A 14,416-nucleotide genomic window follows, 5' to 3' on the forward strand; every position below is an offset into this window, starting at 1 on the left:
GTTGGGATCTCAGGTACTCACGAAAACTCTGAAAACCAGCTCCATTGAGTACAGTAGCGAATAATAGTCTGCGGGCTATGGAGGAAGACTCGAGACACGCTTACTTCATGAAGCAAGCTTTATTGATGGTAATGCTAGCCCCGGCTTCATACACAATACTGAGCAGGTCATCAGATGCTCACACTTCTTTAGGGAGAAAAAGCTCTCGAAGCAGGTGAAACTCCCGTTGGATGTGTCTTAGTATATGACAACCATATAGTCAGTTCTGGAATGAACGACACAAATAGGTCGATGAATGTATGTTGCCCAACTTTCGTGAAAGTTCATTTGTGAGGAAGCCAACTTGATTGTGGACCGTACTAGCAAAGCGAACCTCACCTTTCTTTATCTCCCATAAGGAGATGGGCCTCCAACATTATTGTGAAAGTCAATTGTAGAACTAAGTGTCCTGACTTATTTCATTAGGGTACAAGACACGCGGAGTTTATTGCTATCGAGCAGATGCTCAGAAGCTATCCCAAGTCCTTACTTCGTTCAACAAAACTCTATGTCACGGTCGAACCGTGTGTTATGTGTGCTTCTGCTCTGAGGCAGTACCGAATACAGGCTGTGTATTTTGGCTGCGGTAATGAACGTTTTGGGGGCACGGGAAGCATTCTCTCGCTACACACCGAGTTCGTCACTCTCCAGCCTTGACTCCACTGAATTCCTAACACACATTAGTTTCTCAATAGACCCGCCTTACCCAGTTTATGGTGGGTTGTTCAGTAAAGAAGCCGTAATGCTGCTTCGAAGATTTTATGTTCAAGAGAACGAGAGAGGCAAGTGATTGTCTGCCGTTGTTAAAGACTCGAAGCATTTATTGACTATATGGCAGCACCCAAGCCTCGCCCCAAGAAAAACAGAGAACTAAATACAAGATTTGAGGGTGACACCTGAGAGCTACAACCTTACGGCCTTGGAGGTAGCAGGACTCGGAAGGCCACCGAAGTCACTAGAAAATGGCACTGGCACTGTGGAAAAACCTATCGCTACCATGTGGCTTAGGAGGGCCATGGTTAAGAGGTAAAATGAGAAAGTTCTCATACGCTTATGTTATCCACATCAAACCCAAAGAATAAATATACCAGACCCCGCAAGCTACAGCTCAGCTTGATGATCCATACCAATAATATTTTCACGCAGACCCAGCCTTCGCCAAACGCTCCGCTTCGAGCTCACGCTCAGCTTGCTGATAGTACTTAGCTGTGTCCACGCCATGCTTTATAGAAGTTAGCCCGTGAATAAAAGGAAGATGGCAGAGCAGGAATGGGAAAGAGCCCGACCTGGTCATGGTTTACAATGTTGAACCAGGGAAGAACATGAATGAATAACTCTGAATACCGCGAGTTCCTGGCCGCAACTCCTTGCAGATAAGTAGACACCTTCGAGGTGCCATACAGAGATTCACCTCTCTTGACCTTGTCAACCATCTCTCTTGTATCCATCTCAACTTCCCTCGAATTCTCGGTGAAACCATAGAAGCGATCTAATAGTCATGTAAGACAATGCTCTCCACCGTAGATGAACGCGACAATTGACATACTGCAAGATCTTTGGTAGAGCACATGGAGACCTCCAATGAGGCCGATTGCTGTTGCTAGCCGCATCACAGGGGCGAAACCTCCTCTGCCAACATGAGATGGGCTCACCCTTTCCATAGCCCAGAATGCTAGTGGTGAGGCGGCAGCTGCTCCACCAGCAACAGCATAATCAGAAGGCCTCGCATATCCAAAGACTCGTCTCAGGTGCCTGGAAGCAGTGAGCACTAGTTAATAATTCTAAAATTTCAGCAATCCATACGGGTCGGAATCAATCAACTGCAAGCCGTAGTTAGCAAACGTTCATTCATCCTAAGTTGGGGGAGCTCTCGCACCGGATAGTCGGAATTAGCCCGTTTTGGAGGGGCAAAAACCGTCTTAGGATCAGTGGCCATTGTGACCAAGTCGAATCAGAAGCAAGCTTGTAGTAGTCGTACTGTTAAAGACGACCTTGGTTGCGACGGAGGTGAACTCGGAGAGCACAAGTTGCGCCAAGAGTGGGTTCTTTCCGGTTTTAGACTAGTGATACTGCTTCGGCTTACTAAGGAAAGTCATTGATACCTTGGGGCGAATCATCGATCAGTCCCTGTCGCCAATTAACATAGTAGCTGATTACTACTCAGCTTCGAAACTTGGAAGCCTTGAGTATACAGAGTTGAGGTGGGCTGGACCTACTGCTGTAATGTTAATTACCTGGGGTCATAGTCAAACCCAATGGCGTAAGGCAATACACATTTAAACTCCCAGCTATTGCATGTATAATGTATAGTCATATATGTGTAAGTATACCTAAGATCCACCAGGGCGTTATTTCCAATATTCTTTGTACCGTACAGTATTATGCACCTGGCTAAGGTACAGCCCGGCCATTCGGCGAACGCGTCCCGATGCCCACACGCGTGGAAATGCTTCAAGGCATGCCAAAACACTTCCTCCACTAAAAAGAAAGAAACAAACAATTGTTTCCGCTAAACTTAGACAATGGAACAAGAAAGTCATATACAACAAGGCTTGCCCTCACAAACAGCGAACGATCTCTTTGACTACGATGTCGGCTTGGATGAGTTACTACAGCGCGCCCCAACCGCGTCAAGTATAAATGCACCCAAGCCATCTACTATACCAGGCGATTCTGGGTTAGGTCTTGGGCTTGATGAAGAAGTCAAGGTTACTAGGAAACGACAGCCCGTCGCTAAACTAGATGAAACACGGTGAGTCGGGTCACTCAATAAAAAGTGCAAGCAGAAGTGATCTAACTGCACTCCACTATAAGGTTACTGTCTCAAGCTGGAATACCTAGGTTACGCCGCATGGCCAAACAGAAGTTGAAGTTCAAAGGAAAGGGACATGAGGTCTGACACTTATCAGCTCTTGACTGTCATATTTGCAGGGGCTGATATTCTTACTACTAGTTTTCTGATGCGGCTCGCTTATTACAGTTTTATCAGTTGTGGCTTGATGATCTCTTCCCTCGTGCAAAGTTCGCCGATGGACTAGCTATCATCGAAAAACTCGGCCACCATAAACGCCTACAAGTTATGCGCAGAGAATGGATAGAAGACGAGAAACCAATAGCCCGGGTAGATGACACAACACAAGATTTACAAGCAGATCGACTGAGCTTGCCGATTGCGGTTCCCACTAGAAGTCATCATGCTGTGGATGCGCATGTATTTTCATCTCATAGCGTTGGCCATGGCAAAGTCGATAAGGAACCATCGGCCGAACAATTAGATGTCCCTGCTCAGGGATCGTTCATGCCCCATGATGACAATAGCCACCGTGCGATCACACAAGACGTTCCTGAGGATGGTGACGAATTGGAAACCCTTTTGAGGGAGCAGCAGTGCGATTATGCTACAGCTAAGAATCCCTCAACTTTTACTGATATGGACGCCGACGGCGATGGATTCGAGGTCATGGAAGAATTAAGCATCTTAACTCCGACATGAGCTGCGCCGCTCTGTAATCATTGTCAAGCGACAAAACCGCACAATCAGGTCCTAATGATATTGAATCTCTATCTAGGGATAGCGTTTCTGTCATGGAGGCCGGTAAATTCAATGTACACATAGGCTAGGCCACAATTCATAACGCGCTACGGGTAACTAATAAAAAGAGAATTTAAATAGTTTGAGATTGACAGTAGTAAAAATTGCTTATTAGACACGAGTTGAAAGAGGGCACCGAAAAATTTGGCTGGATGTGTGGGGAAGAGATGATGATATACAGCAGGTTGCGCAAGGCGCCCAGTATCACTATATGCCGTATATGACGCAATAGGGAGACGTTTAGCACCTCTCGGGGATTAGCGGCACAGTCAACCATCTCACACGGCCACTGGCTCAGTAAATACTGAAAACTGACCACCCGCGCCAGCCCAGTTGAGCTTTTTTCCACGAACAGCGGTGTTTTCGACAATGCTTGCCACCTCAATATCATCCGAAGTGCCTTGACCTGTCTGATAGGTGGCGGAGAAACCCCAAGACCAAGGACGACCATCAGTATCAATGGCGATCGAATGATCAGATCCAGCTGCCACAGTGCTTGCTTTAATTCCTGGAACAGGGGTAGGTTCGATCAAGATCCGCGGTCGCCCACGTTCATCTTTGATAACGGCTTCCTCAGCAAGTGTATCGACTTTCAAACCTGTCTGGAACCCATCTAACCGACCCCATACGAGGCATTGCTCGCCATGTGCAACAGCAATCGAGTGATGAGCACCACCACAAATTTGTCTAATATTCTTCCCTGACAATGAGTCCACAATAGTAGGGTGAACAATAGCAGCCTCGTCATCACCGGCACCCGCCTGAATACCTGTCTCACCAAAGCTATTCAGGCCCCAAGCATAAACCTTTCCAGATTGATGAACAGCAAAAGAGTGGAACGCGCCACTTCCGACATGTATAATGTTCTTGGGCAGGCCAAACTCGCGTGGCTGGAGACCGTTCAATCTATTTCGCTCGATAATGCGACGTCCTAACTGGTTCTGTTGACCGGACCCCCAGGAGAAAACAGCGCCCCTCTCATCCAAGGCGAGGGCATGGTTATCGCCGCATACCAGATGCTTTATCTTTTTGAGTGAGGGAATTAGTGTTGGAGTCGGTTGAACTGTGTGGGTACTATCGAATCCCAAAATACCATCGTTACTCTAAGCTCCAAGTCAGCTAAGGTCTATAGAATGAGCAAATAACTTACTCTGAACGTGCCCCAGCCGTATACTTGGCCATCTTCTGTGAGGGCGAAACTCGAGCTATCCCCAGCAGCAACTTCAACAAAAACAGTACTTTCAGGGAAAGTATCAGAGGGAATAGCAGTTGGGGTCGACTCATATGGGTTGAGAGCCGGATCATCATCTGAGTCTGAGTCGGCATCACTTTTGTTATCCTCAACCTCCTTGTAGCCTCCATCCCACGTAGTATCCCTTCCAAGCGCACCTTGGTCATTCACACCCCAGGTAAGGATCTTGTTATCGTGGGTGAGAGCGACGCAGTGCATACCACCAACAGCGACCTGCACTACACCAACCTTATCTGCTGACAGGTAAGGATTAAGACGCGGCCGCTTTACATCAACAGCGTTCCTTTCTGGTCCAAGACCAAGTTCACCTGAGCTGCCTTCACCACAAACGTAAACGTTAAGTCGAGTTGTCGGGGCATGGTTGATGACCACTTTCGGCTTTCGCTTTGTAACACGAGGTTCGACAACTCGTGCCTTTTTGGTTTCGCGAATAGGCTCCTCAACGGCTTCAGCTTTACGTTTGGGGGGTGCTGCGTGCGCAACTTTGGTAGTCTTTGTGCGCGCATCGCCGCCTTTAGATTTGGCTGCGCCGGCTTTCGCAGGCCGTTCCTTTGCTGCGGTTTTTGTGGCAGGAGCCTTATTTGTAGTTGTGGTGCTTTTGGGTGGCTTTGCAGAAGCCTTGGGCGCGCTCTTTTTAGGCGGCATCCTTCGAGTTTAGGAGAGGAAAATAAATATGTAAGGGGAAAGGAGAATATATAGAACCAAGGAAATATATCGCGAAGGGAGAGAGAAATATCTTACTTGGGGGTGAGGAGAAGGTAAAGTATACAAAAGTAGAGCCGGCACTAGGGAAAGATAGAAACGCGACAAGACCCTAAATTCCTATTGTTGTTGTTGTTATTATTGTTGCTGCTGCTACTTAAGGTAGAAAAATGCCATCGATGCGCTAAACCCAAGTTGTTGTTATTCCGATGATCGGGAAATTTTTCTTGGTTTCTCTGAACCACACCACTCATGAGGGATTCTCATTGCGGTTGACTGTGGGGTCCGACTGCCACTGAAATCCATTAATTTGTACGCAGTACGAAGTAACGTGTATCCGTTACTATGTACAGTGCGGGCAGCATTTCAAAGGTTCAAGCAGGCTGTTCCACTTTGACCCTTTTTCCTGTCCTCGATGAACTGATCCCCATATGTTCTTTGAAAGGCTGCCCGGGGTCCTTGCTTCTCTTCCCCTCCCCCTGAAAAGGGAAAACTTAAGGAATAATAGAGATATATATATGCGTGTGTATATGTGATACGAATACTATTACTATCAAGTAAGCCACTACTATTCAATTGCTGAAGATAGTTCCTATGCTAGATATGACGACTGGTACAATCATCTACATGCCACAGGTTGTACTTACAATGTGTTCATATTAATGATGGTATACTTAGCAAGATTGACTTCTCTCTGGGTTTAGGTGATTTTGTAATAATAGACTGCTGAATGAATTCGAGCAATAGTAGGCAATTGTTTGTACGTATATATATAATATATCTTTTCCCTCCCTTTCTTTTTTTCTTTAGCTTCAACTATTGTTCTTCTTCATTCTTTTATCTCTTTGCTTTTTGAAGGGTACAGAGCTGAAAAATGTCTCCTCTTTCAGATAAACCGTATGTAGCTGTCGCTCTCAATCCACACAGGCAACGCAAGAAGAACACAGATAAAGGATATATAAGGTAATGTAATAAAACCCTCAGCTACTATACTGTGCCATACCTGACCCCAAGTACCCTATTAAAAGGTAGTTTCAAGTTTCAATTCCGCACAAAAACCACGACAAGACTAAGATATCCTCTATTTCTATACGCTCAGGCTCTACCACCATTTGGTACTTGGTTTTATACATATAACCAGGCCCATGGCTATGGGCTAGCTCTTAGATTCCACCCAGTGTACATCTAAACTGATGATTATCAGTCTCCCCAACAATAGATTTGTCAGTATGGTACCTAGCATGCATGCGGCTTACACATAATTTTGATACCTCCAACTAAAATCCCTGCTTCCTTGACCTAGCCCAATTCAACCATATACCCACTAGGGCCTTTCCGAGCAGGAAACTTGTATCTATTAACATGTACCTATATAGGCCTGAGTGTACTCGGCGAACCGCGAAGTAGTCTATGTAAGTTTGGGGCGCGGACTCATCTATATATAGGTAGCAAGTTTTATGGAGGCTTGGAAAATTGTGCATAACCCATGAGTTCATACATAGTTGACCATTAGTATCATCATCATTATCCCACGAGGTTGAACCTCTGTTCCCAACATCTATCCATGTACAGGTGTTCTACACATTTGAATATAGGTAGCCAGTAGTTGCATTAACCCCCGAGGTAAGTTCTCCTTAATGTTGATCCCATATAGGCATAGGTGTCACGAACCCGGGCTGTGAGTATTGGATTCACCAGCCTGAACAGTGGTTACAGCACGGATTCTTCCACACATTATAACATTTTGCCCGAGCGGCATCCATTTCACCTCCCTCGGGTTGAGGGCAGCATTGGGCTTTCCTTGTTCATCACGCTTTGAATCCGGACTTACTGGCACCCCGCCACTGCCCAGATATGTCGGCGCGACAGTTACAATGATAGAGTCAATGAATTCCGTATATTCGGGGTTCAACAGCTCGCTCAACACAGTCCCGCCACCTTCAATCATCACACTTTTGACCCCCTCCGAAGCTAAGGCGCGTAGAATGGCTTCCCAGCGCAAACGCCAATTTTGATTATACTCCACTATTCGGAGAAAGTCACCTCCATACCCTTTCAGCATCATCAATTTCTGGGGGTGGATTTGGGCCCCTGGTGACACAACCACCCACGGTGCCTTGCCTTTCCCTTCAACCGCTGTCCGCAGCATTCTGCATTCGGGATGAACGGGCCATCGCCCTGTTGGGTCGATTATGACCGGACGCGGTTGCCACATTCGTCCAAGACCGCCAAACCCACCTGCACCCTCCAGCCTACAATTCAAGCCCGGGTTATCAGCCAGCACAGTCCCAACACCTATCAAAATAGCATCATGGCGTGACCTTAGGTAATGCGTCATCAGTTTTGCCTCCGGCCCAGAAAGCACCGTCTGCATTCCTGGGAGCAGTGATATTTTGGAATCCATCGAGGATGCATATGACAATGTAACGTGCGGAAACAGACGTCTCTCGTCGTATCTTGGGAGATAAGGTTCGAGAAAATCTAAAGGAAACCGAGGGAACAGGAGCGTGTCTGGCGGTAAGGGTGAATCCAGATACGTTTTCGGTGGTGTTGAATTGGCTGATGCTTTACAGTTACCATCAGTAACCCTTATCCTCACAATGCCATGGCCCTTCTGATATTCATATCCATCGTGAGGTATGAGCCTGACCTCCGGGTTTTGTATTCTCCATTTCGCAGAGACATTGCGAACGTCCGTGACTGTGCAGAATTTCCCCCCTGCTTCGATAAGCTTCTCAGGTTCTTCCTGGAACTTCGTGTATATAGACGATGGCAAGTACCCCTTAATGGCCTCCTTGCGAGCGAATTCCATAAGCCCCGAATTACGCTTCACCTTGTCAATGTAATCAAGGTCATGCGAGTGTATAGGGCTACTCCCAGGTGTCCTTGCGATAGTCACCGTTGAATAGGCTCCTTCGAAGCGCACAACTTTGATTTGAAAGTTGCAGATACCACCCTCACGTACCCTCTTTTTCCGAGGACGCTTACCCTCTGGTAGAGGCCGAGTCTCAGATGTGCGATGCGTTGGGCGCCGTAGACGACACATATAGTAGTCTGTTGTGCAGTGGCCTTCTTTGCTGGAGTTGGACCTTTGTTTGACCCACACATTATCGATGTATGGCCAGTATGTTTCAAATTCCTCGAGGCTAATCTCAATTGGATCTTTGCACTCAAACATTACTTGTCGTATTCTTGCGAGGTTTGGCGGGTTATTTATAAGGTTGTATCTAGTTGGAGTGCCCACATCCTTCGAGTTGCCAGCAGTGGCACAGTTGCCATTCGACTCACTTGGTCCAGCATGTCGTAAAGTAGCCTCATTCTCAGCTGGCCCAGCTTCATGAAAATTTGAAGCACCGCGGGACCTTGAGCTATCTTCAGACTCTAGTGAGCTTGTTTGGCTGCCGGAATTGTTCGTTGCGGTGTGATGATGATTGCTCGCCTCCATCGTTTTCTCCGATGTTGACTCCAGGGTAGGCGTTGCCAGTACTGTACTTTCATTGTGTAAGGGATATACGTCAGATTCGGAGGATAATGAATTCGCGCTCGTGGTTAACACGTCCGAATGGTCATGGCTCATGTCGGGTGCTTAGGGATCGGCTCCTAGTAGTCAAAGACTGAGATTCCTGTACAAAACCTCGGTTTGTGAGGGCCCCACATCGGCTAGCACTGAATTCAATTCATGATTAATCGATGGTATAGATACATACATCGGTTGGGGGGGTTAGGATTTGGGAGAAATATAGATAGACTTGATTGTTTCTTCTTAGTTTGTAATTGCCCTGTTCAACGGTTTTCCATGCTAGATGTTAAGTGTCGGTCTGCATCGCCTTGAACCACCCGCCCTTGGCGCAACCTCGACGACTGGGCGCGGAAAAAGTCCGCCCATGGGTTTACCCTCCGACATCGAGTAAACGTCTATAGAACACCAACACTACCTACAGTTTGCACATATAATAGTTCTGACCAATCGGCGCATAGCCTGTACGAGGAATGATAGGAGTAAAGTTAGGTAACATCAAGCATACACTGCTGCATAACAACTACCTAGTGGAATGGCATTTAATATGCCCCGATTTCTGCGCCAGCACGGGCCAGCGTCTCGTAGACTCTTGGTGGCAATTTATACTTCACCATGCCAGAAAAGATCATAAGGTCTTTAGCCATTACCAGTAACTCATCAGCTAGGCTTTGTCTGATTTCATTTTCGTATGTTCCAGACCTCAGTCGTTCTCTTTCGTGGCCAATACATGTGATGCTCCACATTACCACATGCCCAATATTGCGAGAGATTATCGTGGGAAAGGATGAGAATGCTTGAGCTGCGCTTCGGATATAGGGCACCGAGCCTCTAGCCCGAAGAGGAAGAATATTCAAGGCGTTGATGGCCTGCAATAATACTGTTAGAGACAAAAGCCCAGAGGGAAGGGGAAGAAAGTAGAAAAGAACAAAAGTCCATCAATTTGTCATGGGTGATGATACTTACATCCAGCGCTGGAGTCCATTTTCCTGCTTCAACCTCAGCTTTGGCTTCCATCATTTGAAGCAACAAACCACATGCATCACGATTGACTGGGCGGATTCGCTGGTAGTACAGAGCATTCATGTTGTAAATGCTTATAATGTTTCTTGCCAGAGCCACTGGGTCTTCCACTGCCGTCAAGCTGAGGCTACTGCTAGGGTCCCTAAGAGCCTCCTGCTCTGAGGCTTGAGCATCTTGCTGCTTTGTCCGTGGTTGCAATGGCTGCAGCTTCAAGGAAGGACCGCCCAATTCGACAGCTACAGAATCAGATAGTGCTCTGTTGATGATATCAATCACGCGGTCGTAGTCTTCAGCGAGATGGTACAAGAGGACGGCATCCGTAATCAAGCCCTTGTCATCGGCCACAGCTGCCGCTTGTACAGTTATGGTTTTCAAAAACTCCTCTTGATCTACCAACTTGATCAAGCCAATCCGTTGCTCAATGAGCCCCTTGACTCTGGTTCCATCAGAACGTACATCCCCCAGCAACCTGGCGAATTCCCGAGTCTCCAAGATATATTCGCGCAATGCTTCGTGACACACTGAGGCTTGTGACTTGCCTAAGGATCCTGGAAGGTCAGCGTTGAGGCAAAGTAAGGAGAAGTAATCAATTGCTGCTTCCACGAATCCAGTACGGAATTCCTTCGTGTATTGTATGACGAGATAGCCGAAGTTGATCTGTGGATATTGTTTCACAGTGAATGACACTGCTTCTGTTAGCAAATCTACATATAGTCAAGACAGAAAAAAGCGAAGTCCAATGTTACTTACGAATTTCTTCACCTGAAGTGTAAAAATCAGACACGCGCAGAAGGCCATAGTAGGCTAAAGCAATTGCAAAGTGCACAGCGCTGACTGGAGCGTAAGAACCGAGGTAGGAGACAGCCTGTTCAAACATTCCGCCCAGGATTTGTAGGAGGAAGAAAGTTCCATAGCCGCCAGGTCCCTCTTGGCCCTTCCCGAAAACTCGCTGCCCGATTTCAGCAATATCTGTCTGGATATCCTCTAGCCCAAAAACATCTCCTGCAACCTCTTCAGCACGATCATCTTCTCTAGCCAAGCTGAACTGCAACCACATCCAGTCTTCAACACTTTGGTTTACACCTTCCAAGCGTCGGCGACTAAGGTCACAGCGTCCGATAATCTTGTAACAAGCCATCCGATAAGGATCGACAGTATTATCAGGAGCATTGAGTGATCGTTGTTGATATTCACCATTGATTTTTTGCTGTAGGTCCCTTGGTAAACGTCTATTTTGTGCGTAAGTTGTCATATAAGTCACGAATTTATGATCCAATGACCGGAACCCGGGATCTTGGCTAACATATTCTGCGGCCTCAGTAATGAACCCACATCGGAGAAGATAGAATATGAGGATCCAGCAATAATCCTGACCAACCATTTGCAGCTCCGTCCCGTCGGGAGCGAGATCCTTCCTCACCGCTCTAAGACGAATATAGGCGCGAATTTTGTTGATCACAGTTGGTATTCCACCAAGCTGCGCTTCTCGAGGGTTTTTTGCAATTACACTTTCAACTTCATTATAGAATAGATTCTCAAGAAACGTCCTGGACCCATCCACAATCCTCTTCCTCAAGCTAATAGCACGTCGCGAGGCCGGTGCTTCTTCCAGATAATCTTCAGAAAATTGGCGCTCCTTCAATGCACCCGGATCTGACGTGTTTACAATGCTTGGAGTTTCTTGGACAATGCTTATCAGCGCATGGTATGCGTCAAAGAGTTGACGGGGAACCTTATGCCGTCAGCTGAGAACAAAAATTTCCATCAAGTCAACTTACATCGCCACCGACATGGCTTTCAATTTCGGAGAATTCATGGAGGATAGGGAAAGTACGTGCTTGGAGCCTAGCGGAGTTTAACAATTGAACCTTATCCGCATAGCGGCCCATCTTTTCCCGTAAGAAATGGAGATCTGAAGACTGAGCGCCGGATGCCTCGCTTCGCTCCATCGGGGTTTCAAAGAATCGACGGCTCGCCGTTCCAGTGCCGGGTACACCAATGACTGATTTCTCCATACCAGAGCGCCCAAAGACACTCCTGTTGGTGACGCCTGGAGCGGCGTAGCTTGATGTGGCACCATGTTGTTTCGACTGTCGCACAGAACGGCCGAACGCGCCTCTTCCATCACCAGTATTTTCATCCTTCTGTGCTAAACCGAAATGCTGGAAAATTCTCCGACGCTGCTCTTCCCAATCTAAATCGACCTTTTCCTCCAAGAATATATCGAAATCTCTATGAATACGAGTAAGGCTCTCCGCGATCATTGCATGGCGGCCGCGTTGTTGTATATTGCGCAAAAACTTTTGATTGTCGGGGTCAAAGGTCTCCTGTTCTTTCGTAGGGCCTGATACCAAGGCTTGGGGGTCTAAAGCTTTAAGATCCCTCAAAGTATGTCCTGGTGAAACTCCAGACGCGGCAAGGAGATAGTGACTGTTGCGATTAAAATTTTAGTTATGTTGTAAAGCCAAGGAAGGGATATTAAACCTGAAGAATATACGTACGCTTTACTGTTCTGTATATGCTGTGGACTCTTTGTTCCACCAGCACCAAGTTCTCTTGCTTTTCTTCGGATATCATCGAGGCCCAATTGGAGACTAGGTAGCTCTTCGTAATTGCTGTTTCGTCCTATTGCAGAAAGCGGTCGTTTTTTACCACGCTCCAGCAAGCTGTTGAAAAACGCAGGCTGCGTGGAGTGATTAGGGGGCCGTGAGGATTGGGTTATATTAGCCTGCACCTGGCTCTGCCCAAGATTTGAAGATGGGGTAGGCTGTTGCTGGGTTTGCGGCTGTGCGCTAAAAAGTGACCCGGTTGATTGACCCTGGGTAAAAGTATTCCCTACAGAATTCATTGAATTATTCGTCATAAAGAGCGTCGATGGCTGTGTGGTGGCTCCCAGTGCACCCCCCCCAAATAAAGAATTTGAGCTTGTGGATGCCATTGAGCAATGAAAACAACGGGAAGGAAAGGACCTTAATCATAATAGTGTTGGGTTAGTAAATAAGTCCTCTTTGATAAGAAAGTGGGCTAGAATTATACAAAGGGCAGTGGACGAAAGGTAATGCTCACTATTCAGTCACACAAGACAATCTTAGACATCAGACTTGGTAGGCCTTCGCACTTGATGTTTAATGAAACACCTCTGCCGCGAACTGTATTTCCAACACCAGCTTATCCCGGACTTTCTATTTCACCGAATGCTCAGTTCTCAAGTCCAGAGATGGCGTGCCTTAGGCTCACTAAGAAAGAAAAGCCCTTTCTACAACAACGCAATCTAGGTTTAGTTAAGAGCAGAATAGTACACCACTTCTTATCTTCTTGTCCTAGACTTCCCTGCATTCTCATATTAGTTTCGGCAATGCCCGTGTTCCAAAGCAAAACGTTCCGTCGTGCAACAACAGCTTCGTCTTCACTCGGGGAACGGATTGGCGAGACCTACCGTGCTAGATTGCCAAAGCATCCGTTTCTTCTCTTTGGATTACCCTTTGTTATGATAATAGTCGCGGGGTCATTTGCTTTGACCCCTGCTGCTGCCCTGAGATATGAACGGTACGATCGCAAGGTGCAGCAATTAAGCCAAGAGGAAGCAATGAATTTAGGGCTGAGAGGGCCAGACGGGGAAGAGGGAATCAGAAGGAACCCTCGAAGACGGATAATTGGAGATGAGAGGGAAGAGTACTATGTAAGTTAAAGTATTCAACTTGTCATTTTTGAAGGGCACATCATTAACAAACTTCTACAGAGGCTCATGGCCAAAGATTTGGACAACTGGGAGCAGAAAAGGGTGCAAAGATTTAAGGGTGAGCCTGATGGGAAACTCTGAATAATTTGCTTTAAGTACTATTATATTTATATTACATATTCTGCATTCTGATTCTCTCGCTTGTTGGCTGTTTAAGCATTTGTTCATTGCTCTGCAGCCGATCAGTTTGCTTCTGTTCCTATATAGATACCTTCTTCCTTTCTCTCTCTCATTCACTCTTGTGCTTAATTGGAAACGGCCTTTGTGGGCGAAACTTTCATGTACGCATAACAACTGTTTCGAATTCACTCATTTAGTGATTTCCACTTATAAAAAGTCTGCCACTTCTAATATAGCATCTCCCTGTGTCAGCAGTCTCTGCAGTACTGCAAGAGGCTCGGTATGAATAGGTTTGAAGGGTCCCCCACCATATGTAGCTACCTAGTTTTGTCCCCGTGTTGTAAGAGATCATAACTAAAAGATCAGAAAAGTGAACCTATTGGGTTGAACTGCCTTGACATTTATCTTTGTCCCTCTTGTCTTCCCCAACCG

The 14,416-nt window shown here is 46.6% G+C and overlaps 7 protein-coding genes across 7 annotated transcripts; 3 read left to right on the plus strand and 4 right to left on the minus strand.

The window, feature by feature from the left end:
* Positions 1-77: 77 nt before the first annotated feature.
* On the plus strand, positions 78-939 carry BDV27DRAFT_144230 (nucleoside deaminase; the record flags this gene model as incomplete). The annotated part of the gene is made up of 5 exons (XM_032070231.1): positions 78-128; positions 193-297; positions 466-674; positions 724-821; positions 878-939. The coding sequence occupies 5 exons, from the start codon at positions 78-80 to the stop codon at positions 937-939; spliced, it is 525 nt and encodes a 174-aa protein (XP_031928742.1).
* Positions 830-2,101, minus strand: BDV27DRAFT_126404 (putative NADH-ubiquinone oxidoreductase 21 kDa subunit). Its single transcript, XM_032066533.1, has 5 exons — positions 1,916-2,101; positions 1,843-1,859; positions 1,586-1,791; positions 1,326-1,528; positions 830-1,261 (listed from the first exon to the last, which is right to left on the minus strand). Exons 1-5 carry the CDS (start codon positions 1,973-1,975, stop codon positions 1,178-1,180), a joined length of 570 nt encoding a protein of 189 aa, XP_031928743.1. The 5' UTR covers positions 1,976-2,101; the 3' UTR covers positions 830-1,177.
* A 387-nt stretch (positions 2,102-2,488) lies between these two features.
* Positions 2,489-3,678, plus strand: BDV27DRAFT_126405 (Chromosome segregation in meiosis protein 3). The gene is made up of 3 exons (XM_032066534.1): positions 2,489-2,791; positions 2,854-2,932; positions 2,993-3,678. Exons 1-3 carry the CDS (start codon positions 2,562-2,564, stop codon positions 3,530-3,532), a joined length of 849 nt encoding a protein of 282 aa, XP_031928744.1. The 5' UTR covers positions 2,489-2,561; the 3' UTR covers positions 3,533-3,678.
* A 36-nt stretch (positions 3,679-3,714) lies between these two features.
* On the minus strand, positions 3,715-5,680 carry BDV27DRAFT_101009 (regulator of chromosome condensation 1/beta-lactamase-inhibitor protein II). Its single transcript, XM_032064275.1, has 2 exons — positions 4,782-5,680; positions 3,715-4,734 (listed from the first exon to the last, which is right to left on the minus strand). The coding sequence occupies exons 1-2, from the start codon at positions 5,526-5,528 to the stop codon at positions 3,910-3,912; spliced, it is 1,572 nt and encodes a 523-aa protein (XP_031928745.1). The 5' UTR covers positions 5,529-5,680; the 3' UTR covers positions 3,715-3,909.
* A 1,482-nt stretch (positions 5,681-7,162) lies between these two features.
* On the minus strand, positions 7,163-9,162 carry BDV27DRAFT_144234 (RibD family protein; the record flags this gene model as incomplete). The annotated part of the gene is made up of 3 exons (XM_032070232.1): positions 7,163-7,218; positions 7,281-7,284; positions 7,417-9,162. The coding sequence occupies 3 exons, from the start codon at positions 9,160-9,162 to the stop codon at positions 7,163-7,165; spliced, it is 1,806 nt and encodes a 601-aa protein (XP_031928746.1).
* A 241-nt stretch (positions 9,163-9,403) lies between these two features.
* On the minus strand, positions 9,404-13,365 carry nic96 (linker nucleoporin NIC96). The gene is made up of 6 exons (XM_032064276.1): positions 13,192-13,365; positions 12,627-13,094; positions 11,904-12,555; positions 10,876-11,857; positions 10,069-10,811; positions 9,404-9,971 (listed from the first exon to the last, which is right to left on the minus strand). Exons 2-6 carry the CDS (start codon positions 13,061-13,063, stop codon positions 9,645-9,647), a joined length of 3,141 nt encoding a protein of 1,046 aa, XP_031928747.1. The 5' UTR covers positions 13,064-13,094; positions 13,192-13,365; the 3' UTR covers positions 9,404-9,644.
* On the plus strand, positions 13,351-14,206 carry BDV27DRAFT_126409 (cytochrome c oxidase assembly protein COX16). The gene is made up of 2 exons (XM_032066535.1): positions 13,351-13,804; positions 13,865-14,206. Exons 1-2 carry the CDS (start codon positions 13,481-13,483, stop codon positions 13,943-13,945), a joined length of 405 nt encoding a protein of 134 aa, XP_031928748.1. The 5' UTR covers positions 13,351-13,480; the 3' UTR covers positions 13,946-14,206.
* The last annotated feature ends 210 nt before the right edge of the window (positions 14,207-14,416 follow it).

The sequence above is a fragment of the Aspergillus caelatus genome, assembly GCF_009193585.1.
Source record: "Aspergillus caelatus strain CBS 763.97 unplaced genomic scaffold BDV27scaffold_64, whole genome shotgun sequence".
In the NCBI taxonomy this organism is placed as follows: Eukaryota; Fungi; Ascomycota; class Eurotiomycetes; order Eurotiales; family Aspergillaceae; genus Aspergillus; species Aspergillus caelatus.

What these genes read in the sequence shown, in the direction of transcription:
- BDV27DRAFT_101009 (XM_032064275.1), bottom strand. Translation starts at nt 5,528, where the DNA reads ATGCCGCCTAAAAAGAGCGCGCCCAAGGCTTCTGCAAAGCCACCCAAA. An exon ending in ACGGCTGGGGCACGTTCAGA is followed by an intron (nt 4,735 to 4,781) that starts GTAAGTTATTTG and finishes CTTGGAGCTTAG; the next exon opens with AGTAACGATGGTATTTTGGG.
- BDV27DRAFT_126404 (XM_032066533.1), bottom strand. Translation starts at nt 1,975, where the DNA reads ATGGCCACTGATCCTAAGACGGTTTTTGCCCCTCCAAAACGGGCTAAT. An exon ending in GCTCTACCAAAGATCTTGCA is followed by an intron (nt 1,529 to 1,585) that starts GTATGTCAATTG and finishes CATGACTATTAG; the next exon opens with ATCGCTTCTATGGTTTCACC. An exon ending in ACATTGTAAACCATGACCAG is followed by an intron (nt 1,262 to 1,325) that starts GTCGGGCTCTTT and finishes ACTTCTATAAAG; the next exon opens with CATGGCGTGGACACAGCTAA.
- nic96 (XM_032064276.1), bottom strand. Translation starts at nt 13,063, where the DNA reads ATGGCATCCACAAGCTCAAATTCTTTATTTGGGGGGGGTGCACTGGGA. An exon ending in CACTTCAGGTGAAGAAATTC is followed by an intron (nt 10,812 to 10,875) that starts GTAAGTAACATT and finishes TAACAGAAGCAG; the next exon opens with TGTCATTCACTGTGAAACAA. An exon ending in AATGGACTCCAGCGCTGGAT is followed by an intron (nt 9,972 to 10,068) that starts GTAAGTATCATC and finishes GTATTATTGCAG; the next exon opens with GCCATCAACGCCTTGAATAT.
- BDV27DRAFT_126405 (XM_032066534.1), top strand. Translation starts at nt 2,562, where the DNA reads ATGGAACAAGAAAGTCATATACAACAAGGCTTGCCCTCACAAACAGCG. An exon ending in GCTAAACTAGATGAAACACG is followed by an intron (nt 2,792 to 2,853) that starts GTGAGTCGGGTC and finishes CTCCACTATAAG; the next exon opens with GTTACTGTCTCAAGCTGGAA. An exon ending in TCAAAGGAAAGGGACATGAG is followed by an intron (nt 2,933 to 2,992) that starts GTCTGACACTTA and finishes TCTTACTACTAG; the next exon opens with TTTTCTGATGCGGCTCGCTT.
- BDV27DRAFT_126409 (XM_032066535.1), top strand. Translation starts at nt 13,481, where the DNA reads ATGCCCGTGTTCCAAAGCAAAACGTTCCGTCGTGCAACAACAGCTTCG. An exon ending in ATGAGAGGGAAGAGTACTAT is followed by an intron (nt 13,805 to 13,864) that starts GTAAGTTAAAGT and finishes AAACTTCTACAG; the next exon opens with AGGCTCATGGCCAAAGATTT.